Here is a 25,362-nt window from a genome sequence, read left to right on the forward strand (position 1 = left end):
TGTTAACATTTTAGGGGGTGACCCTCATTTAGAGGCAGAGGGAGATTAGCCATGGTGACACATGCAATCACTTTGCAAACATGTCTGAGTTTCATGGATTTTCATTAAGCATACCCGATTTTGCATGATCCATCTTGTGAATGATCAGAAATCTTGCTCCACCCTACTTCCCCTTGACCACAATAGGAAGGTATTCCTAAAGATTCATGTAAGAGCAGTCAAAGTAAAACAAAATCAAGAAGGAGGGTCTCTGAAGGGGCTCGCTCCTCTTTTTTCTACCACTGTATGGGGCAAGATGGGCCAAACATGTACATCAGTACAACTTGCAATTATGTCTGCTTTGCACTGCATGTATATCAGCAAATTGGTTTAAGAGAACTTTATTTAAACTGTACATTTGGATCTTGGAATTACATATTGGTAGGGCTCACCTGCATAAAGTACTATCCAAATCACATGGAAGTAATTTGGGGATTTGGGATTATCCTTATCATTAGTGCAGCTGATCTAAAGTGTGAACAGAATACTTCAATTTTCTAATGTTTCAGGTTTTCTTAAATCATAATATATCATTGTAAAAATAGCAATAAGAATATAATATAGAGAATATAAGAAATTAGGAATTAGAGTGCAAGGGGAAACATAATTACCTACCCATGCAAGAAAACTCAGAACACCATTATTAACATTTTGGTGAGCTTATTTTGTTTTTGTTATAGATAAAATTCATATATATATATGTATGTATATAACACTATAACATTCTCTAGGAACAATTTCACTAGATCCTTGTTATGTTCTCTCTCTTTTGTTCTGAGGAGGTGGGTGGTACATGCTGGGGTTTGAATTAAGGGCCTTGTGCACTAACTTGGTAAGACTAAGTGATAGACTGGTGGTCTACCACTTGAGCAACCCCTCCATTTAGGCATTTTTGCCTGCGGTTGGCTTTGAACCAAAATCCTCAGGTCTCAGCCTCCTGAATAGCTAGGATTGCAGGTGTCATACACCAGTACCTGGCTACTTTCGATTTTCTTAATACTCAGACTTCATCATATAGGAATATTCAAGGGAAAGGTATGTTATTAATACAGCAAAGCAACCTAACTTTGACATAGGACTCCAACTGAGACTCAAGTTCTATACACTAACACTGTCAGGCTCAGGAATCCAGGTGTATGTCCTATCTTTTAAACTCCACCATCAATGCCAATCACTGGGTAGGCAAATAGTGTGTATCCAACAAATACTGGTTGCTTAAATAAATTAATGGATGGATATGTGAAATGTGGATTTTTATTTATCTTTTCTTTATCCAAAAATGGTCCTCTACTAAGTGCAAGGTCTGGCTAGGCTACAAGGATATAAGTTATAAGTAGCCATATCTAACACAAATCCCTTCCTCTCAGAAGCTACAATCAGCATCCTTCCAGCGGTGCACATGGCTGGTCTGGAGGGAGCCAAAGCACCTTAAGGCTCTCTCATGCGTCTGATGTTAGGAACCAGGCAATGATTACTATTCCAAGTACTCTTGAAGCCTAGCCTGGGACCTGAAAGCCCTCCTCTCCCCACTACATTCTAGCTCATTCCGGCTCAGAGGCAGGAGTGCTGTGGAGGGGTTCCCTCAGGGAGAAAGTCTAGAGCACAGAGAGGTGGTCCTTGACCAACCCTCCAGTACTCCAGCCAGCTGGTCTAACTGGAAAACCCAGATAAGTCCCAGTGGTGGCCAAAACGAGTTTGGCAGCTCTGGGGGAATGTTTCTGGCTGACTGACCCTCCTCACAACAGGTGCTGGCAATTCTGAAAGAAACAAAAAGAGGAAGAAGGTGGGGGAAAGGGGTGGTAGTAGAAGGGAGGTGTGAACGGGGATCATTTGAAACAATTCAAACTCCTGCTTGCTTGCAAGCCTAAGTTTACACTTTGGGATCCAAAGAAGACAGCTCGCAGCCCACCCGGCCAGCCACCGCAGTCATTCCTCAAGCACTCTCTCCGGTCCTTGGAAATGCAGTTTCCTCGCAATGCAATTGGTTTGGCAGCCTGACGGTGGAAGCTTAGTAACCCTGCCTAGAACGCGACTTTTAACATTGTTTCCTCTCCTCCCTGCAATGCTATTGTTACGACTATTACTGTTATTATTAATGCTGCCTTTGAATCTCTCCGCTCCCCCCCCCTTCCCTAATCACATCACACTCCGGCTGTGATTGCTCGGGTCTGACTTTGCGGGTGGCGGTGCGCTTCCAAACCCCCTCATCCGCCCCTCGCCCCCCTTTCCCCCCTCCCTCTCTCTCTTTTTTTTTTTCCGCGCCCAGGCGAGAGCAGCCGATTGGCAGAGCGGTGCTTTCAGGAACAATAACAGTTGGGGGGTGGGGGGGGGGAGAGAAGAGCCTGAGTCCCGGGGAGCCGCCCCCGCCCCCTGGCCGGTGTGCGCGGCGGCTCGCGCCCCCCGCGGGGTCCCCACCTCCGCGCCCGCCCCGCGGGCTGACCAGCCCGGCTGGGGCCCGCCCCCCGGCGCCCACCATGTACGCCTTTGTGCGGTTCCTGGAGGACAACGTCTGCTACGCTCTGCCCGTGTCGTGCGTGCGCGACTTCAGCCCCCGCTCGCGGCTGGATTTTGACAACCAGAAGGTGTACGCCGTGTACCGGGGTCCCGAGGAGCTGGGCGCCGGGCCCGGCAGCCCCCCGCGCACCCCTCGCGATTGGGGCGCGCTGTTGCTCCACAAGGCCCAGATCCTGGCGCTGGCAGGTGAGCGAGCGGGCCGGGAGGGACGGTGGGTGGCGGGGACAGCGGGCTGGTGGGGACCTCGGGGCCGGGCGAGGTCCAGGGAAGGGGAGAGGCCGAGGCACCGGTGGTCGGGGAGCCACCGCTTGCTCCCCGCCTCTCCCTCCCAACCTCCTGGGCTTCTTTTCTTTGAGGTTCCAAGTGTTTCTAAGAGGCCACACCAGTTAAAAAGACCGACCGTAGGGTCCTCTTTGTCTTCCCCGTTTCCTTGACACTCCTGGGCTGTCAGTCTGCCTTCATCTCCCATCTGTCCGTCCTCTTTAGGATTCTTTGTATTCTCCCTCGGCTCCTCCACTTTCCCCTTGTCTCCCTGCCCTGCCATCATTTCTCGTCTCTCACCTTCTCTTCACCGCTTCCGTTTTTCCTCCCCCCTCTGCCCCTTTCTGTCTCCCCAAGTTTCTTAAGCTTTCTGTCACTCTCCCTGTAAGACCCTTGGTGTCTTCTTGGAGTGAGGAACAAGGCAGATGCGGTTAGATCATTTTAGGTGGGAGCCCTCCCTCACAAAAGGAATCGATGACATGCTTGTCCCATCTGGGCCATCATTAGACGGGATTGAGAACGCCCTGGGCACCCTTTCTCCTGCCCTTCTGTGGTTAGATGGCAGAGGTAAGAAAGTAGAGACTCCAAGGCAGCCCTCAGCCTCCACTCCCCTTATTGACTGAATCTCCCAGAAGGATCCCTGAGTGAGAGTTGGGGCCAGGAAAGAGTTTCTAGGGCAGGTTAATGTGGAACTTTTTATTCCCATGCACTCTTGGCCAGGAGGAGGGGGTGAGGGGGGCAGAGCAGGTAGTCTCGTGCTCATTTGAGGATGAGGTTACTGAGGCTCCGTTGAAGATAATACAAGACCAGCCCTTCCATCTCTTCTATGGTGCCAGGTCTGCCTTGCAGAGGCACCTTTTCCTTTTAAAGAGAAGAGAACCAGCCCACTTTACCAGCTACTTCTCGGAGTCGGGGTTCACTCACTCAGGGAAGAGGAAGTTGTCACTTCCAAACAGGGAACAGACCACTTGCTAGTGAGAAGAACCATGCCTTGGCATGGGTAGTCACCTTCCTGCCCACCTGAAGAGAACACGAAGGGTTAGGGATTGAATGAAGACATTGTCAATGTTTTGTTTTCCAGCCTTCCCTACTTTTCCCCCATTACTTTTGCTGTGTATCATAGCAACTTGCCAGAGTCTCAGGGCACGTTGGCATTGGGTAGATTAGAGCTCAGCTTCACAACTATGATTCCCATTCACCCCCTTGTGTGGCCTCTGGAAAGTAGGTTTATGGGAATTGAGGAGTGCAAGAACTGGATAGATCAAGCACCCCACTTTGGATCTCTTTCTGATAGACTTTATCTTACCACCTCCCCCCAAAGCCCTGAGGCACAGTGCTATAGGCCCAGCTACCATCAGTTAGATACCTCTGGTTAGGAAAACTAAGTAAGGTAAAGTAGGTTTTGTGGAAAAAGACAAAAAGAACCCTTTGTAGCTAACTAGGTTTTAATTTGTTTGCTTGCCTTTAATTATGAAGGGAAAGGATTAAAAAAGTATTCCTCAAGGGGATAGGCCTGAGGAAATTATACCTACCTTGTAACCTTAGCTTCTTTTTTGTTAGAAGAAAAGATAGCATGTTTCTTGTTGATTGTGGGTTATCCTAAATCTGGAAGGGCCCAGGAGAGTGGAAGGGATGTTTGTCAGGGGAAGTCAGTGGTAAGGGATTTAGTGTATAATGGTTATTTCCTCTTATAGAGAGTGTTCATCTGTCCATCCATCCATCCACCCATCCATCCATCTATCTACCTGTGCAGCCAGCTAACAAACATATATACATTGTGCTGGACTCTTCAGGAACTGCAAGGAGGCTAGTTAGGCAGAAGAAAAGATACTTTCTGATTTTAAAGACAACGCAAACCTCATATGTAAAATACATATAGCCATCTGTTTCAAAGCCATGAGTTTGAACCTATAAATTACTCATCCTCCAAGTTGAAATGTTGACAGGTCTATAAAGCTATTTTTAAAAAGAACACCTCATAAAATAAAGAAAATTGAGTGATGTCTAGCAACTACCAGAGTAGAAAGAGAGAAGTGTAGTATCATTCGAATCAAGAGACTTAAAAGGTACTTCTCTAGTTTTGTTTTGTTTTGTCTTGGGAGAAGAAAAGCTTTTTATAAAAAAAAAAAAAAGACAATTTGAGATGGGCTAAAACCATGTTTTGACTCCCAAAACAACTGGTTATATGTTAAATGGGAGCTTCTCTCTTGAGTGCAGACCTGATTGGAAGGGCCTAGGTAAGCTTGGGAATTCATTTATCTTAGAAGAACTCTCACGTGTATCTTGAAGCATCTTGTTGACTTAAACTTGGTGGCTCTGAGAATTGCTTAAGATGACTTCATCTTAAAGAGCTCATCTGGTGTCTTCATGCTGGAAATACAGTCATTATTCAGTGGTATCAAGTGTGAGGAGGCGATTCCTCAAGAGAAAGACAGAAGTAGCTTGTGCTCATGGATAACCATTAATTAATTGATTAATTAATCTCTCTGGCACCAGCAGTATGGTTTCAAAAGAAGTATCAGGGCCATTTTATGAATCTCAGTTAGAGCTGTTACTTTCCATATTATTTGTTTAGGCCAGCCCAGAAATACCTTGTAGTATACTTCCTCTTAAACACAGAAAATGTCAAAGCCAACTGCTGTGGGACATTATTCTAACCATGGTGGCTTACACCATGGTTTCAGTGGGTATGTATAGACCCTAGTGCATGGCTCCATTCTGTTAAAGTATAATTATAGTTCAAGGAAAAAATAATATTCCACCTTTATGAACAATTTTGCTTTGTACTTGCATCTTATCTACATTAGACCTCTCAGGGACCCTAGTAAATGCCAAAGCTAGAAATGGAGCACATGTCTTCCAGGGCTAGGCCTCTGTTTGGCAATTGCCTTTGTATAGTAGTTGATGATCCATCAGCTGCACAGTATGGTTTGGAAGGAGTGACTGGAAAGGAAAAACTGTCCATAAAACTTTCATCCCAAGGCAAGTGTTCATGCCAGAGGACAGTTAGTTTCTGAGAAAGCTTTCTTGAGAAAGCTCATTCTGCTCTTCCTTTTTTCTTTGTTACCATCCTGTCTTCTACAGGGCACATCTCCTCCTTACCTAGCCTCTCAGTTGTCATCTGCTTAAGGAAATGCTCTCAAAAGAGCTCCTGTCACCCATAGAGAATCCATAGGAGTCAAGGCTTTGATATGTGCTTTTGCCTTATCACATTTCTTTACCATGCAGTTTGTGAATGTGAGAACTACCTATCTGCAGAGCTCACCATCATTTAACTACAATCCAACTTGCTAGTGGTACAGGTTTCTGTTCCTGTACATTTAGAGACTGATTATATGCCATTTTATCTGGGCACTTATGATATGTAATTATTGCTTGAGTGCACCAAATTCAATTTGGGGTCCTTTGACTCCTTACTACTCTGTGTGTGTGTGTGTGTGTGTGTGTGTGTGTTTGTGTGTGTGTGTGTGTATGTGTGTTGGGGTCCTTTGACTCCTTACTACTCTGTGTGTGTGTGTGTGTGTGTGTGTGTGTGTGTGTGTGTGTGTGTGTGTGTATGTGTGTTTGGGGCTGAACTCAGGGCCTGCGCACTGTCCTTGAGTTCTTTTGCTGAAGGCTAATGCTCCACCATTTTGACCCACAGCTTCACTTTCCAGTCTTTTGGTGGCTAAAAGGAACTGAGTGTCTCCTGGACTTTTCTGCCAGAGCTGGCTTTGAACCGCAATCCTCAGATCTCAGCCTCCCAAGTAGCTAGGATTACAAGCATGAGCCACTAATAACTGGCCCCTTACTACTCCTTATAGGCAAAACCCAATGGTATAATAACTGAATATATCAGAGCACTGAGTTCAAGACACTGTGGCGGCATGGCACAGGGGTTATAAGATGGGGTAACTTTTTTGGCCTAGCTTCATATTGCTTCAGTGGTGGCAAGCAGTTTGATGAAGAAGATATGGGTACTGTCCTCAGGGAATTTTTAGAATGGGGGCCCCCATTGGATTGTTAAACAGAGATAGGAGCTATACATGGTGGAAGCACAGAAATGTTGCCAATTCTTGGTGGGTTTGTGGTTTTATCTTTGAGGTATTTCCTTTCCATCTCCAGGAGCATTGCATGCATTCAGCTCTGCCTTGGCTCTTACTCTTGTAAAATCAGTGCAGCAGCCTTCTAATTGATCATCCAGTCTCAAATTGCTTTCAAAATAGTCTAAAACACCATCTTAGTCAATTGACTGTTCTCTTAAGACCCTTGTAGCTCCCTGTAGCATGCTTAATAAAGCTTCATCTTCTGGTCCTGACATTCACAGCCCTATAGACCTGTCCCAGCCCCTGTTTTCCTCTCCAGCTTCATCCAGCCTTCCTCCTAGCACTAGACCTGTAGTATATCTTGCTTTTCTGTGAATACCTTGTACTCCTTTAAACCAGACAAGTTGAGTTAATCATTGTCTGACTTAAGGCCACACTCCCTAAGTGGAACTCACCTTTGGTTGAGAAAGACAGACACAGGATACTTTATGGTCCAGCCTGCTGAGGGCTCTGTGAGAGGAGTGGGCAAAGTACCCCAGAACACCTGCCTCAGGGGCAATTTCCTGTTACTCCCTCTGTCCCCATGGGAGGCTTCTCGCTTCCAAACTTTGCTTTTTCTTTCTACTTCGCTTGATCCTTGCTTATGGCTCACAGAATTTCCTGACTGTTTTGGTTAGCATGTCACTCTTCCTGCCAGATAGGGCCTCCTCTCCTTGTCTCTGTGGCACAGTGCCCACGCAGCACCTGGTCCATATCACACCAAAGTTGTTGTTGAACTCCTAAACTTTGGGAAGACAAAATCTTGAGGGGAGGGGTGCCTGTACGGGGGATTGAACTCAGGAACTTAGCACACGCCTTTGTTTTTTGCTCAAGGTTGGCAATCTACCACTAGAGCCTTACCTCCACTTCTGGCCCTTTGGTGGTTGACTAGCCTTTCTGCCCAGGTTGGCTTCAAACCATAATCCTCGTATCTCAGCCTCCTGAGCAGCAAGGATTAAGATCATGAGCTACCATGCCTGGCCAGACAAGTGCATTTTTATGCTTGAGGAGAAGAGGTAGAGGGGACAGGAATTTGTTTCTCAGAAACCTGCAGCAGGATTTGGAGGTTTCATTCAACTTTGTTCGTCTGGATAAAGTCAACATTCTTTATCACTCCCTCAACAAGAAGAAACCCCACACTTGCGGGAAATAGATTCCAAAGCCACGTTCTCCTTGCTTTGGTAATTTTAGCTCACCCAGGGCTCAGGTCCCAGCTTGGCATTGTCAGTCCAAATAGATCACTTGCTCCAGAAATGCTTTGGAACATCTACAAAGTTAGCAGCGGAACAGGGGACTTGCCGATTTCATATGCAAAGATTGTTGCTTGTCATCAGTGGGAGACTGCCAACCAAAGGATTTATTTTAAAAAGAAAAAAAAGCAAGTGAAAACTTTTAATTTAGGTTTTGACATGTTCTGCTGATATACATTGGAACAAAGATTGGAACTTGCCTGCTGTCATCTGTTGCAGATCCTACTGGAATTTTAACCATTGATGGTTGAATCTGATGTAATTTTTAGGGTTCCAAAGTCACATATTTGCTCAGTATGTACTGTACAGTGCTTCAGAGTTCTGGCTTATAGGCTAAAAATTGTCCCAGGCAAGCTGAACCTTTGCTTTTCTATGTAAAGCTATTAATTTTCATACTTAAAACAAAAATAAAAACTAACACACACACATACACACATATACACACAACACACCAAAGAAATGGTTTAAGACTAGGTTACGTGATTTATATTTATTTTTATTTATTTATTTATTTTATATCTTGAAGAAATGTCTTTAAGTTTTGCAAATATTGAATTATATTAAGTGGCTAGCCTTGTATTGGAGGGAAATGTAGAAAGTAAAGGCCTAGCATTATCTTTGCCTTCTGGGTAGATAATCAGTACCCAACAGTTTCCAGGTTCAGTGCATATAAACTTCATATATTCTGTTGAGGTTGGGTTTCTTGTTTTACCCAGGAGAGAGCTATTTAGTCAAAACTTCTACTAGCCAAACGTATGATGTCCATGATGGATTTGAGATATATTAAGAAAGGAGACTAAAGCTGAGTGTGGTGGTGCATGATTGTAATCCTAGTTTGCAGACTGAGGGAAGGAGGATTTAGAGTTCCAGGTGAGCCTGGGCTTTATAAGAAAGCCCATCTCAAAAATACACAAACAGGTAAATCAATAAATAGGGGTTCCATGGGACTTTGTAGTAGTCTGGTTATGATAATATGTTTGATGATGGGGTGACAGGGTGATCTTGGCATTTCTGTCTCAAGGGCACACTAGAAAAGTCATTGGTTTGCAAGAGGCGACAATGAGCTTTGTTTGAAACATGTTGAGTATCAGAGCTGATCAATACCTCAGTGGGTATGCCAGGAGAGCAAATGAGTATATGCCCAGAGTTCAGAAGAGCACACCAAGCTCAAGATCCCATTTTGGACCCACTAGCTTTTCAGGGCAAAAAAGCCCATAAAACATGGCTAAGAAATCATGGCCAGAGCTAGGCTGAGAACCAAGGGATAACCAGGAGACTTGCTTTAAACTACATTTGCAGTGAACTACACAGCAACTACCTTTTCCCCTGAGCCCATTGGTACAGCATAGGACAAGATAGCTTAATGTATACAAGGAAAGAAATTTTGTACAGAATGGTCTTTTGGTACTTTTTGATTTCTGAGGTTTATAACACAAAAGAAGGATCAGACTTGTTCTTTGAGGTCTAGAAAGTAGAGTTAGTTACTCTCCTACCTAATAAACTAGAGTAGAATTAAAAGGGACATACTAGCAGATTGAGTAGAGAAATAATAGCAAAAGTTTCCAGCATGAGGCTGAGCACCTTGTCCCACAAGATGGTGAGCATGTCAGGGATATTTTAGAGTGATCCTTGCATAATGGGGGAATGTGGTTACATAACTTCTAGATCACTTTCTTTAGTGAAGTGGAAGAAATGGGCCATATCTCAAAACAGATGGGCTTTGAAATCAGTCTGGGTTCAAATTATAACCCTGTTCCTTATAAATTGTGTTATGATGGGTTATTACTCCACTCCTTTAAGATCCATGTAATTATTTAAAACACAGAAGATAGTAATCACTTACTTGCCCTTTGCATTTTTTTAAATCCAGGTAATATGTATGTAATATGAAAGTCACATGGTATGGCCTTTTTAAATATGGACAGCTTTTAGAAACTATGTTGAGCTAGTAGTTGAAGAAAAACTCACTTAGTTGTGGGTACCATCCTGTGGAAAGGAATCTCAAGAAGCATAAGCACATGTAATGAACTGGCAAGTTTAAAATTTAATCTGTGTGTTTAAAATCCTCCTGGGGTTTGACCTGACTATGGAAATCTTCCATTTCCTCCATGTTTTTTCTGTCTCACCTCATGCTGGGGCCTTTGATTAACAGTAGTCCTGGTGAAACACAATGAGATTAACTAGACAATTTGTACCCCAGCCCTGTGTCAGCGTCAGCAAGGTAAAGAGAGTGAGAGCAAGGAGACCTTCCAAACCTCCCTGCCTATTGAGATGGCCTCAGTAGAGCAGTTTTTTCAAATGTGTTCACCTGGATGAATTTCAGAGATCATCTGTTCTTACCTTGCACTGGGTAGATAAGAAAGAGACCTGGAAGTTCCTCTGGTTGGCTAGCAGACACAGCTGGAAGAATTTGAGAATTTCCAGTTTAGTTCCCATGTTTCACACACACACACACACACACACACACACACACACACACACCCAAGAGAGAGCTCACACACACACACACACACACACACACACACACACCCAAGAGAGAGCTGCTTACCTAGCAAGTCAGTGAGAAAGCCACACACACACACACACACACACACACACACACACACACACACACACACACACACACACACACACACACACACACACACACACACACACACACACACACACACACACACACAACCAAGAGAGAGCTGCTTACCTAGCAAGTCAGTGAGAAAGCCAGGCCTCAATCTAGTGCCTCCTGATTTCTTTCCACTAGGTCCTGCCACAACAGGGTGCCCTTCGTTTCATTGTCTTAGCTGGATAGAATCCCTGAAACTTGAGAGTTTTTTCTGCCTTGGATTTTATAAAAATAAATACCATAGGCCTGAGAATGCAGTGTGCTTGTCTTTTCTGTGGTGTATCTGTTTTTAATGCAAACATGGGACTTCACAGGATTTTTATTAAGATGAAAAGGTTTAAACTTGCATATAGATATTTGTAAAACAAAGCAAAAATCTTTGTTAAACATTTTACATTTAGCCTTTCAGAATCTAGACTTCATCCTGGCTAACAAACCCACACCAAACTAAGTTTTCTGACACTGGACTATTTTAAATATCTAGCTTGATTATATGTGACATAGAAGTCAGGATAGCCTTTCTCTTCTTTCAACTATGCTTCATTTTTGAAGATAGACCTGGATGAGATTTCCTATTTACTTGCCCATTTCTTCTAAAATACTATTTGCTTTTTACTATGCCCCTTTCCATTTCCGGTTAATAACAAATACCAGGTTTGGCTATATTTTTAAGGGGTAACTTTTCCCAAGTTTTTTACAAGATAGTTCTTTGTGGCTTTAGTACTCTACCTGAGGATTAGAGTTTAGTAGCCCTGTAGTGCATTTGTCCAGCATTGACTGGGTTATATAGAGTTTAGCCCAGCTTGAGATTTACCACAGCATTCTCCTAGGCTGCAGGCAAGGTTGTGGGAGAAAGAGACAAGCACTTTGGAAGTTATATCAATATGCTCACCATTTTACATGTGCCTTTTTAGTTCAGTTGAGAAGGTTACGCTAGATTGATAATTTTTTCTCCTGTGCCTGTTGGATCATTAGGGGAGAGGAACAGAGCTTTAGTATTAAAACAGACTTGATCTGAAATTCTGGCTCTGCTATTTATGTCTTAGCAAAACTACCTCACTCTTTTAAGTCTCAGTTCCTACTTCAGTAGATGTAATATGGTGATTAAATGTTGTGGTGTTTGTAATTTGGTATAGAGCTTGGCACATCATATGTGCTTGCCTGGGATTTGTTGAAGAGATAAATCAGTTAGCTGATGTCATAGTCATAAAAAGGAGGAGGTGGGCTGATGCTCAAGTTCTTAGTGGTTTTCCTTGTCCTGGATGCCACAGAATCATAAAATCAGGATAGTGAAGGTGCCCTTTCAGAGACTACACATTTCTTTCTGCAAATATTAAAAGCAATTAACTGGCTTTAAGGTTGGAGCAGTTGTACAGGCAGGTTGACCAGAGAGCTCTTGCTATCCTTCCTAGTCAACTGCCGGTTTACTCTGTGGTTTCCTAGAAGTCAAAGCCAGAAACGTATTCCAAAGGCACATTAAAATGCCACGAGATATATTTTCTGTCGTAGATCATCCACACCACCACTCACCTTCATTAATGTAACTGGCCAAGAGTTATAGCTGCTTGTCACCTTATGTTGAGTCTCACCCTCATACCCCATCCATCTTGCTTGTCACTGCCACATGAATCTTCCTAAAACAGCTCTTTCATCATGTCTCAATCTGTGTCAAATACCTATAAGTGGTTCGCTTAACCATGGGACAGAAACCAAACACATCACCCACAAGGGTGATACAGCCTAACCAGCTGCTACAGCATGACAAGGAAAGCCCAATGTTTGGAACATTGCATGCACTGTCTCTTTGGAAAACATTTCTTTATTCCTACTTCACTGATAATGAATCTAAGACTCAGGCAGGCTAAATAATTTGCCTAAATTCCCTCCCACAGTAATGTGCAGCAAAGCCACAATTCCAAACCAGGGCCATCTGATTCAAAAACCTGGGCTCTTTTATTAGATATTAAGCCTCCCTCTCCCAACCATTTCTTCCATTTTTTGTGAGGACATTGAGTGTTAAGTTATTTTCCATGGATTAGATATAGATGTGAGGCATCTATCTTCCACTTAGGAGCAGCGTGAAGAAGGCTTATAGACCAGATGTTTACTGTATGCGAGTCAGTATCTGTCAGGAAGTCAGATTTTGCATCCTGGTTAGGATTCTTGGCACATTCTGGATTGTTTGGATCCAAAACCCAAGGATCACTTAGCATAGCGCTCAAATCAAAATGGGCTCAGGAAATATTCACTGCCAGCAGAAAAGGATGAGTGACAGGGTTTCCAGAACCCTCATCCAGGAAACATGAGACCAGGGAGGAGACAGGAGAGCACTAGGATAGAGCCAGAAGATGGCTAGCTCTCCAAGGAGTTTTAAGATATTCTTAGTCAATTGTCAAGGCAGCCAGAACCCAGGTCAGGTAGCATATAGTTGGAAGTACTGTCTGCTTCCCTTTCTTGAACTTATTCCTGTGATATCTAAGGTTTGTGCTCAGCCTACCTTTTCAGAGAATATAAACAAGCCTTCAAGTCTTGCTGCCACCTGTTTCTGATATGCCTGGTGATGATTGCAACTTTCTTGAGACTCCTTGAAGGCAGTGTCTTGCAGGAAAGTGGGAGTTTACTGGGCCTGCGATAGAGAATGTGAATGTCTCTATCTAAAGCCTTCATTCACTCATATATTCAGCTATGAATGACTCATCCTGGCTCTACCATGTTCCACGCGTGTGTTGGGAGGAGATGTTGCTTAGCTAAGAGGCAAAGGTCTACATCAAATCCTGCCTCTGTCTCTTTCCTGTTGGGTAACTTTAGGAAGGGGATTCTATTTCTTTGAGATTCTTTTGATCTTTTTTGAAAAAAAACATTGGACTAATAATACATGCAGGATTATGAATACTAAGCCTATTATCTCAGGGTTGTTGTGAGGTGTAGTAAGATACCTGAAGAGCTTTATAGTGGTATCTTACGGGTAGCAGACATTCCATGCATAGAATCCTATATTTAAATTGAAGTATTTTTAATACAGTATATAATTCACCATTTTAATCATTTGAAAGTTTTTTACAATTCAGTACTTCTTATTATATTTATAATGTCTGCAACCATCACCACTATCTAGTTCCAAAACACATTCATAATTCAAAGAGAAATCCCTCTAACCCACTAAAAAAGCCACTTCCCCCTCCTCTGCCCTTAGCAGTATATACTCTACTTTCCATCTACATGGATTGACCTATTCTGAAGGATACAGCAAATGGAATCATAAATGTATGACTTTTGTACTTGACTTAATACAATATTTTCAAGATTCAACCATGCTGTGGCATGAATTAGTGTAATTTCTTTTTATGACTGAATGATATTATACATATATTATATATATATATATATACATATATATATATGCATATATGCCACACTTGGTTCATTCATGTATAAGTTGATCACCATTGGTGTAATTTCTACCTTTGGCTATTTTACCAGAAACATTCATGTACAGATTTCTCTGTGGTAATGTTTTCACTTTTCTTGAGTTTTCACCTGGGAATTTTTGAGCAATTGTCAAACTATTTTCCACAGTGGCTGCCCCATTTTGCATTCCCACCAGGAGTGTATAAGGATTCTCGTTCCTCCACATTATCTCTAGTCTAGTCCTTGTTGTTTCCTCCTCTCTGTTTTTTTCTAATTGTAGACATCCTGAATATAAAATGGCATCCTATTTAGTTTGTATCCCCATTTCCCTATTAACTGATTATCTTGAGCATCTTTTTGTATGTTTATTTTGGCTAGACCCAATGACATGGCTTCATGTGAGGTAACTCATACTCCTGTGGAAGCTAGATGTCTAAGGAGATAGTTGTAGTGTAGTAAGATAATATACAATAAAGAAAATATGTACAGCGTGGACAGCAGGAAAGAGGAGAGCATTACTGGTTAATGGAAGAACATGGAAACTGTGTATGACTACCATCATCTGTCATCCAGTCAAGAATGGACTCCTTAGAGTCAAGCTACTCCAAACCAGGCAGCTAGTCAGGTTTCTACCTCCAGATGCAAGCAAGAAATACGTACTGAACTCTGTCATTCACTGTTGTTGTTGCTGCTGTTGTTTTGTCTGCCCAAGGCTCTGTTGTTTTCAAAGCACATTTCCTGAGGTGTCTTGATGCCCACCTGAGATTAGTGTTATATTTTCATTTCTACAGAAGGAGAAAAACAATATGCAAGGAGATAACAGCTTGATAGACTTCTCACAGCTAGCTACAGAGTGGTAGAACTGGATGTGGAATCCAGGTTGTCTGACTCATAGTTCTTTCTACAGTGGAACACCTAACCTCAGCTCGCCTACCTTGGCAGTCAAGGCTACTTGTTCCCTAGCCCCAACCATCTCATCTTTCTTCTTGCCTATATGTAACTCCTCATCTTTTATTAATCAGTATATTTTCCCAATTTCCCCTTATGTATTCTGTTTTCCCCCACTCTGTGTGGTCCACCTTCTCACTATATTTAAGTGGTTGTCCTCTAATGTGTACCAGCATTTCACGTATCATTCATTCTGGTCAAGTTCTTTACATACACACTGATCATCTTCACAGCATTCTGGTAATGTGAGTAGCAATACTTTAAGGAGTAAAGTATCTTACCTGAGATTGTCCAGCAAGTAGAGAGTCTCAATCAAATGCCCTCTCCTCTCTAAACCTTCCATGTTTCCACTGAAGTAAATTGTTAACTGAAAACCCTGAAGTGATCTCTTTTGCTCCTGAAATCCTCTAGTAGTTACTCCTCCAGATCCAGCTCAGTATTGAACATCTTGGGTTAGTTATCTGTTCATGGCTTTTTGTTGTTGTTGTTTTTAAAATCATGCACCCCAATCTGGGTATTCATGTGTCTGTGTCTCCAGGTCACAGAATCAACATTGAAGAGTGTAAATTCCTAGTAAATGTTAGGCTGACACATAGGAAGGAAGCTCTGGACCTGGGCTACATAATTAAGGTTCTTGTTTCCTATACTGACCTCTGAGACCCTGTGTAGTAGTGAGCTCTTCAGGATGGGAGCTCTGTCTCTTCTGATTCTCCTGTGTCTCTGTGTCTAATTGCTGCAGAGGTAAAGGTATAGAACTTCCCATATGGAACTTCATTGTGTCATCTGCCTTTTGAATGAGATCATCTGAGGATACTTTTCCATTCAAATAGTACTTACCTTCTCCCTCATTCTTTATATTTCACACCAACACAAGCCAAACTGGACAATTTCAGTCCAGAGATGCAAAGCATAACATGCCATTGCTATATTTGCCCTGAAACTTGTCAAACTGAAGAACAACTAAAGAGCTTTGATCTCAAAACACATCAGAAGTCCAAATAGCACTCTTATCATCTGTCTTGGTCTCTCTCTCTCTCTCTCTCTCTCTCTCTCTCTCTCTCTCTCTCTCTCTCTCTCTCTCTCTCTCTCTCTCTCTCTCACTCACTCTCACTCTCTCTCTGTCTCTCTCCTTCCTTTCTCTCTCTCTCTCTCTCTCTCTCTCTCTCTTTCTCTCTCTCTCTCTCTCTCTCTCTCTCTCCTCTCTCTCCCTCCCTCTCTCTCTCTCCATTTTTCCTTCTTCCCTTCATCCCTCTCCATCCTTCTTCTTCTCCCTCTTTCTCCACATATGTGTATATACCTTATCCTAGGATAAATTGATCTAAAGTACTTTTTTAGACCTTTACAATTTAGCAGCTTTTTAATATTAGAGTCAACAGTGGTTTGTAGGAGTGAAGCTATTACTCTTTTAGAAATACCCAAGTCTCCACTGTTGTTCGTGCCTAACTCATCAGATGTGTTTTACAGGCATAAAGAGAACAAGAACAAGTCATTTTTGTGGAAACAGAATCCAAGGAGTTTGCCTCTGGTCAATGGGAAGGGCCTTTTCATCAGTGAGGGGTTGATAATTCAGACCTCTTCTTTTTTTCTGGGCATTTCTTTTATGCTCCATACCCTGCCTAAGTTACTCCAATTTTAAATTAAATCTTTATTTAGCTAATACTTTGGGAAACAGATGGTTCAGGACTATTGACAATACCACGCATGTGCCATTCATGGAATGCCCAGTGTGCTGGGCATAGTTTGGCGAATAGTATGATTTAATGTTCCCATCCTCAGAACTTTTGCTACAGAGGAGAATCCTGGACACTGCAAGACTAGAGACTTGTTCCCTTCAGCTCTCCCTGTTATGGAAGAGCCCAGGGTCATACTCTGGCCTTTTTGATACCAGAGTCTATACCAGAGTCTCCCCCTTTGACTAGCCAGAAAGACAGCATTTAGGACATTCATTCATAAGCCTTCTTTTTTCAGCTTTACTAGCAAGTTGTGGCCTAGAAGAGATATAAGAGCAAGTTTAACATGAGTTTGCATGCATGCACATGTACCTGCACAGACATACACAAACACATACACTCATATACTCACACATAAAAAAAGATGCTTGGAAGCTGGGTGCCAGTGGCTCATGCCTGTAATCCTAACTCAGGAGGCTGAGATCTGAGGATCACGGTTCAAAGCCAGCCCAGGCAGGAAAGTCCGTGAAACTCTTTATCTCCAATAAACCACAAGGAAAACCGGAAGTGGTGCTGTAGCTCAAGTGGTAGAGCGCTCACCTTGAGCTGAAGAGCTGAGGAACAATGCCCAGGCCCAGAGTTCAAGCCCCATGACCAACAGACAAAAAAAATGCTTAGAGACTGGGTTTAATCAGTTTGGGCTACATGCCACACCATACATTGGCCAACATGTTAGAAAATGCATGGAAAATATATGGTGGGAATCTACATATAAGACACAGCTATATAAGGAATAGGAATTCCCAAAGTCTCATTTCAATCTCAGAACACAAACTATATTACCATGAGGGGCCAGATCCAGAGTGGGTTCACATTTCTCTCTCTGGAGACTTCTCATTTGAACTTTTACTTTTGATATATCTAGTGAGACATCTGGGAAGTGCATTTTTAAGTCTTTGCAGAAGCAAAATAAAATCCTTAAATTCTCTGAGGTTGAGTTTAAACAATGAGAAAGTAAGGAGAAATAATATCCCCTTGTGTTTGTATAGCACTTCACAGTTTTAGCACACTTTAGTATATGTTGTGAGCACACAGAAGCAGTGGGCCATGTGCCAGAGGCCTGTGTTCTACTCAAATTCATGCCTTGCCCCTCTCCTCCTCTAGATTTAAATTTCCTCATCTGTGAAATGAGAGAGTTGGAGCGGTCTCTCACCGAAGTCCACCCAACTTTGTCATCAACTTCTTGATACTATCAAGAAGACAATAAACATTTCTCATTAGTCTGCCTGTAGCTGCCTTTCCTCAGTCTGTCTTTCATCCAGCTGTTAGAGAGTTCCATGCCCTTCCAGAACTCTCTCCTTGTACCTGCTGGTACCTTAAATGCCAGAAACCGACCGTGTTTCCCTGGGAAGATGGTTGGCCTAGCAAATGTCTTCGTTATTGAAGGATTCATGTGCCACTTAACCTCAGACCAGATGGTAAGTCTAGGGGCCACTGAAATTCCAAGATTCTGGAAATCCATAAGAGGCAACCCTTTAAAATAGACTTGAGATATCCCTAAGCAGATTGATTGGATGCTATCTCAACTCTTCATGTAGCCATGCTTTTGGCACACATCCTTGATCTTAGATACACACCAGGCTGTGGCTTTTGGGATCCCTGCATGTAGGACAGTACAGGCCTTGAATTTATTTGCATTTCCTTCTTAACTGGTCTGGCCTCAGTCATTTTCTAGAACTTAGGTTTGGGACTTACTGAGCATTTTGATCCATAAACAACTTTTGTTCTCTTGATATGCATTTTAGAAGACAAATCTGACCTTGAAAACAGTGTGATGCAGAAGAAAATAAAAATTCCAAAACTTTCTCTCAGTCACATAGAAGAAGATGGGGAGGTTAAAGATTACGGGGAAGAAGACTTACAGCTTAGACACATCAAGGTAACAAAAATCTTTGCTTTTCTTGGATGTATGTGAGAGATTTTTCATATTTCTCATAGCTGAATAATTCCAACCTGCCCCCCTTCCATACGTAAATGTCCGCTGGTGTCATTGGCCATGATTTTTTTTTCCAGGGTGGAGGAGGGTTGGGACAGCAAGCATGTAATTGCCTTGCTGGCACACTTTTCCAGGAAGCCCTCATTTATGTTGTGCCACCAAGCACAGTCCTGTTTGCAGTCTATGCTGGGCATTTATAATAGTGTTCATGTCACTAGCTCACAGCTCTGGAGAGGTCACTGCTGAGTTCCATGAATGATGGTTCAGCAGCTGTTGACCTTGGAAAGCTGTTTAGAGCCAGTCACCATCAGATTGTCCCAAGTTGCAAGGGTACACTCATTGGGAAGAGATATAAACAAGGTACACAGAGAGCATTTGTGGACCCCTGGGTTAGATGGAAATTTTTAAATGAGGTTGTGTTTCCTTGCTGTCTGCCCCAGTTGGTCTCTTCCACCCCTCACTTTGAGAATCTGCTGGAAATATTGTTCAGTGTGTTAGCTTGTGTGTGTGTGTGTGTGTGTGTGTGTGTGTGTGTACACAATGGATATCCCAGAGGAGGGAAAAAATGAACAAAAAGATGGATGACTTCTACCTTGACTCTGATCTGATTTGAGACACAGGTCAAGGATGTTTAGAAGGCATAGGCCAGAAGACACATTTGAACTTAATACACAGCATTTGTTGCATTCCTGCCTAGGACCTGGTCCAGTACTAGCCCTTAGAGTCATGGAAACTAGCCAGATGTTGTTCTTGTGCCCAGCATTCTTGTAATATAGTGATAGAGACAGATTTCTTGGAGATTATTACAGTGGAGTTGATAAATCCAGCTACACTAGAAGACTAACCCAGCAGATAAAACAACATAGGAGTTTGTTACCTTACTTAATCTTAGAATTCTATTTCGCTTTATTTTCCTTTAAAGTCCCACAGTTTAGTTAAGCAGTCAAATTAGGCTTGACTTGACATAGTTAATGTACAGAATCTTGTGTCCACCTTTCATTAGTACCCTCAGCTGAGCTCCTATCCCTCCAGACCTGGGTGAAGAATTTAGTTTCCTGGAACTCACACTTCCTTTCATGGAAGCTTTGTCTACTTGAGATGGAATTTCCTCAGACCCTCAAAGCCCTAATCCTGTGTTAATTCTCTTCTAAATAAATTTTCTTTCTATGTATGTTTTGCTCACTGAGAGGCTGAGGTTAGGAGCCATGTGCTGGGTGTTTGCTTCCAGTTTCTGGTCTGTCTGGAACGCAACTCTCCCCATGCTCCCAAATATAGTCCTTCCCCTCCCTGGTCTCAGTTTCCTCACCTGTAAAAGAACCTTTCAAACTGAAAATACCTTCCAGTAGCATTCTTTGAAGTTTCCAATTGAATAAACATTTATCAAGCTCCTGCTAAGTGCCAGTTCTGAGTGAGAAGGGAGTGGAGAATGAGAGAAAATAAGACACATTTACTGCATTGGAGTAGAGTAGATTAGGATTTTTAACATTCCACCTAAAACATTCTTTAAAAAGTTACATGTTGGAACACCTTTTAAAAAATATATTTGAAATACTTACAGTGCGACCCACCCCCATTTCCATCCATGGTTTGGGCTGACCTAGTTTCTTCCATATTTTCAACAAATACATATTGGGACCTTCCCCCGCCCTCCCCCCCATATACATAAAAGTGGCTGTCCAGGCATTTTGGGGGTGGGGGGCTGAGGAAATTGGAAGGGTGGGTCATGGTCCAAAGGGGCTTTTGCTAAGTGTCTGTGCAGGTTTCTCCAAGCACTCATGTTCTGTGGTTCTGTGATTCTAGGATTGTCTGGGGAAGTATTGAGCTGCAGACCAAGAAAGTCCCAGCTGCCCTTGCCTGAACTGATTCTCGTTGTCCTACACAGAGACCTGAAGGGCGGAAGCCGAGCGACGTGGCGCACAAGAGCATCGAGGCAGTGGTGGCCCGGCTAGAGAAGCAGAACGGCTTGAGCCTGGGCCACAACAGTTGTCCCGAAGAGGTCTTCGTGGAGGCCTCACCAGGCACCGAGGACATGGACAGTCTGGAGGACGCTGTGGTGCCCCGGGCTCTGTATGAGGAGCTGTTACGCAACTACCAGCAGCAGCAGGAAGAGATGAGACACCTCCAGCAGGAGCTGGAGCGGACTCGGAGGCAGCTGGTGCAACAGGCCAAGAAGCTCAAGGAATACGGGGCGCTGGTGTCTGAGATGAAGGAGCTCCGCGACCTCAACCGGAGGCTCCAGGATGTGCTGCTTCTGCGACTTGGCAGCGGTGAGTGCCCCAAGCAGGCTATCCTGCCTGTAGCGAGGCTCCATGGAGCTCCCCTTCTGAGAGGGGTGGGAAAGAGGCTGGCAAGAGGTGCCCTGGAGCCCAGGGAAAGGTGGAGATGTACCCCCACAGAAGAGCTGCTGTCCTCTTTCAGGGAATCTGACCGGAGCTCATGAATGACACACAGGGCACATTGCAGTGGGCACCTTGGGAAATAGGACCCAGAGACCAAATATTTATTTCTGTTCATCTTTGCATTCATTCAGCATGGGGCAATACCTGGGGAGTTTAGAGTTCCTCTCCAAAGAGATCTCAGGTCAGTAAAGAGAACTGGACATAATCCTGAAAATGTGAATTACTGTAAGCCAGAAAATGAGAAATACCACACCAAAGATGCCTTTAAAATGATTGATTGAGAGGACCGAGTGTAGAAAGCAAATCTTGGGAAGGATCAGGGCTGTGAGAGCTGGGCAGTTTTCCTCTTCCCAAAGCAGAGGGCAAGTGCAGCATTGAGAGTATGGAGAGACACCTGGAGCATGCCTAGGACATTGCAGATGATGGAAGGCCTTGAAAACTACCAGCCTGGGAAGCTGGGACCCGGCAGAAGGAAAGACATGGGAAGCATTCAGAAAGCTTTCAGAGAACTAGGATTGAGGCTCAAGTGGTAAAGCACTGACATAGCAAGCATGAGACCCTTAGACCCTGAGTCCAGTCCCTAGTGCTGCCCCTCTCCCCTCCAAGAAGATTTCAGATGCAGAGGGAGGGGTGCTGTAACTCAATGGAAGAATGCTCACCTAACATATGTGAAGCAAGCTTCACTCAGGACTGCAAAGGTAAGTTAGCAAGTAGATAACGAAATAAATACAAGTAAACAAATAAGTAAATGGAAGCCTGTGAGCTAGAAGGCACATCACTCAGGAAGACTGCAGTCAAGACAGATAAAAATTCCCTTACTTTGTTCATAGAAGAATTTTTAAAGCTTTTACAGCTTCTCAGCCTGATTTTTAACTAATTAGGCTTTTAGGTTTTCTCATCCAAAGTAGTTTAGAAATGGGAGTGCGAGGAAATCTGAAAGACAAAACAGCCTTGAAAACAGGATGCAAAGTCAGAAAAGCTCCTGAAGAACATAATTACCATGTCTTGTGAAAGGCAGACCCCAGCCAGAACTGAGGAAATCACTTCCCACAAGTTCACAGCCTTTGTGGCTTTCAGGACAATAATTAACCCTGCATCAGATAGTTTTACTTGAAAATTAGAATAATCTGAACTAGAACACAGGTTCTTTCTCCAATAGACTATTTCTTTTAAGAGAATGGGGGGATTGTGGTTCTAGGACTACGTGGGCAGAAAGACCCACAAGATTCTAGAGGAGGGAAGCTGGAAGCAGTGGCATGCACCTATGATCCTGGGCAACTTTAAGAACCATAAAAGTAGAACAGTCCAGGGATATACTGTGAGACCTTGTCCTAAAAATAATGAGCTGGAATCACAAATGGAATACTACCCAACAACAGAATGCCAGCCTAGCTACTACAAGTCCCTATGTGCAAATTCCAGTACCGTTAATATAGATAATATATTTAATCTGTTAATCTAGATCATGTATTTATGTGCAAAGCTCTCTTCCTCTTAGATAATAATTCTGCCTTTTACATTTGCAAGAGCGGTTTGGTTCTTTTTAAAGTGTGTTCCTTAGGTAGTGTCTTAATAGATCTCAAGGAGTGAGCAGAGAGGCCTTTTCTGGCCCATGTTGTGGAGAGGGGACACTGGAGTGAGCCTCATCAGAGTCACTGCAGAAGTGAGGCAGACATCCATGCATCTTACACATCACCTGGTTCATGGCCTGGTAATTTTCCCACTCCTCAACCTTGCCTTCCAAGTTTGTCTTGACTGTCTAGGTTCACAGGGACACTAAAGTTTACATGTGCTTTGTAACTTCAAAAGTTATTGAAGTTCTCTGTTGAGATAAAACTTGAAAGAGGAACCATGACTATAAAAAATTTTAAAGCTATGTTGGTGTTGGAGTGGGGGTGGAGAATAGGGAGAGAACAGAAATTTTCAGGGAGAGAAAAAAATGTTTTCAATCTTCAAATGACTAATTTTTATTTTCACTGTACTGAGCATGTTGTACCTTTTGAAAATCTCCTTGGCGAGGGGAGCACACGCCCCGTAGAACCTCTCTACACCATCACTTCAGAGCTACTTGCTTTGCATGTTAGGAGCTGAGAGGAAACTCTAGAAACCACTCCTGTTCTTAGAACATAAGACACTGCATTTTGTATCAGTGTACCCCTCGTTTCATCTTGATACACTTAAGACAAACTTGGTCCTAGCCATAGGACAAAGGGATACCTTGACTTTTCTAGGCTTTTCAAGCTCACATGCCTCAAAAGCCATTGTAGGGCCAGTAGCTAGCTCTTCTCTCATCTGTGTCACTGTTGTCTTCACAGTATGATGGAGCCAAGCCACAGCCACATATGGAGCTCCCACCAGGTTGCCGAGGCTTGTGCTCTCCAGGCAGTAGGCATCCTGGAAGTCATATGCTTATTGTCCCTGACCTGTGAAACCCTAAAGTCTATAAATTTAAATCATATTAATTGGGGAATGGAAATGTGTTAAGTTCTAAGACAAACCCACAAGAGTCTTGGTGATAAAAGTGTATAAGAGGAGGTTGTGTATTTTAATGGAAAGAGTCACCTTTGGAACCAAGCAGTCCTGGATTAATATCCCAGTTCCCCTACTCTAACTCTATGACTTTGGAAGTCTTTATTTCTTCCTTCCCCTTTCCTCTGTTCTGTCACAGATACTTACTAGTCTCCTCCTGTGGACCAGGCATTTTGCCCAGTGCTGAGAGTTCAATAGATTTGGAAAATATCCTTTGCCCTTTGCCCTTGAAGAGCTCAGAGACTGTGGAAACAACCAAAGACAGCATAATGCATAAATAAATGCCACATAGGACAAAAACATAGAAAGTTATAGGAAGGATAGAGGACAGAGGAAGGATACTACCATGTCTGGGCATCAGCGAGGTAAAGGTTCCTAAAGGAAAAGGCCTAAAGCCAGAAGGAGTAAGCGTGGGAGGAGGAGGAGCAGCCCAGGCAGCCAGCCTACCCTGATCCTTGGTGCTCTCATCTATACATGTCCCCTTTATAGCTTTATAGCACAGAGCTTAGTGGTGCCTAGCTCTGTTGTGCTCAATTACTGCTAGATAAGCAAAGGCAATGTCTAGTTCAGCTAATTCCCTCAACCAATAAATGTCCCTGGGTAGTTAACTAACATCTTTGCCCCTCAGTATCTTCTTTGATTATAGAAGATTAAAGGAGGTGTGTGTGTGTGTGTGTTTATTGCTTCTCTCAACAAACATTTTTTAAATACTTTCTAAGCCCAGAAATTTAGGGCAATAGAAAATACAAAATAAAGGCATTAGAAACAGACAAAAGGTAGAAATGGGGTAAAGAAATATGTGGTTAAAATACAGGGTAGCCATGTTCCACTGGCTTACACTTATAATCCTGTCTACTCAGGAGTCTGAGATCTGAGGATCTTGGTTTGAAGCCAGCCCAGGCAGACAAATCCAAGGGACTGTTACCTCCAATTAACCAGCAAAAAATTGAAAGTGTGAGTGTGGCTTGAGTGGTAGAGTGCCAGCCTTGAGCAAATAAGCTATAGAGAATGTGAGGCCCTGGGTTTAAAACCCCCAAGTACTGGCATAAAAATAAAACAACAACAACAAAAAAGAAGCAGGATACCAAATTATAAGAAAAGGACTAGCATTTCCAGATGGTGCTGTCTGCTAGGGATTCTGGGACAATCTACTAGGATAATAGCTTCTGATCCATAGACACCACTAAGAAAAATGTCACAAAAAAACCAGCCAAAAAGTAAGAGACCCTGTCCAACTCCTGACTCTACATGCCCTCCATGGTGCCCCATCTAGTGTGGGTTCGATTTGATGACTTGGCTTGCATCCTCTGCCGCTCCTTCTGCCTGGCTTGACCATTCTGATAAGAGGCCTCACCTACCCTTTTACCAAGGGGCCAAACTCTAGGTCCTTTGTTCAACTTGGGTTCTAGATCATTCACAAGTAGATTCAGAAACCATATCAGGATATGCTCAGTTGTTAAAAAGAACTCTAGCATTGAAGAATCTTTGCTGACTTGAGATAGTGGACTCCTTCCTATATGTGATAGGATGGGGCTGGAAGAAAAGCCCAGAAACACAGAGAGCAGCACCCCCAACTCCCAAGAGTTGAAATGGATACACAGAAGAAGGGGAGTATGGAAGAGTCTTCTCTGGATGGCTTATATCTTCATATGTGCATTTAC

General features: G+C 43.1%; 1 protein-coding gene across 10 annotated transcripts in view; it reads left to right on the forward strand.

Annotated features, from left to right (window-relative positions):
* The window catches only part of LOC138813031 (BEN domain-containing protein 5), a 624,491-nt gene that overhangs the window by 372,206 nt on the left and 226,923 nt on the right, over positions 1-25,362 (forward strand). For 3 of the 10 annotated variants that reach the window (XM_070001305.1, XM_070001314.1, XM_070001311.1), the window contains 2 exons: positions 18,583-18,716; positions 20,656-21,040. The exons of 4 other annotated variants lie outside the window; for them this stretch is intronic. In XM_070001305.1, the coding sequence (XP_069857406.1) occupies positions 18,583-18,716; positions 20,656-21,040 (519 nt within the window). Of the gene's footprint in view, positions 1-1,870; positions 2,740-3,362; positions 3,382-18,582; positions 18,717-20,655; positions 21,041-25,362 lie in introns of those variants that run through there. 3 more of the 10 variants (XM_070001307.1, XM_070001313.1, XM_070001315.1) reach the window with 3 other exon arrangements.

This window comes from Dipodomys merriami, unplaced genomic scaffold (genome assembly GCF_024711535.1).
Source record: "Dipodomys merriami isolate MVZ:Mamm:240054 unplaced genomic scaffold, mDipMer1.0.p SCAF_577, whole genome shotgun sequence".
Taxonomy (NCBI): domain Eukaryota; kingdom Metazoa; phylum Chordata; class Mammalia; order Rodentia; family Heteromyidae; genus Dipodomys; species Dipodomys merriami.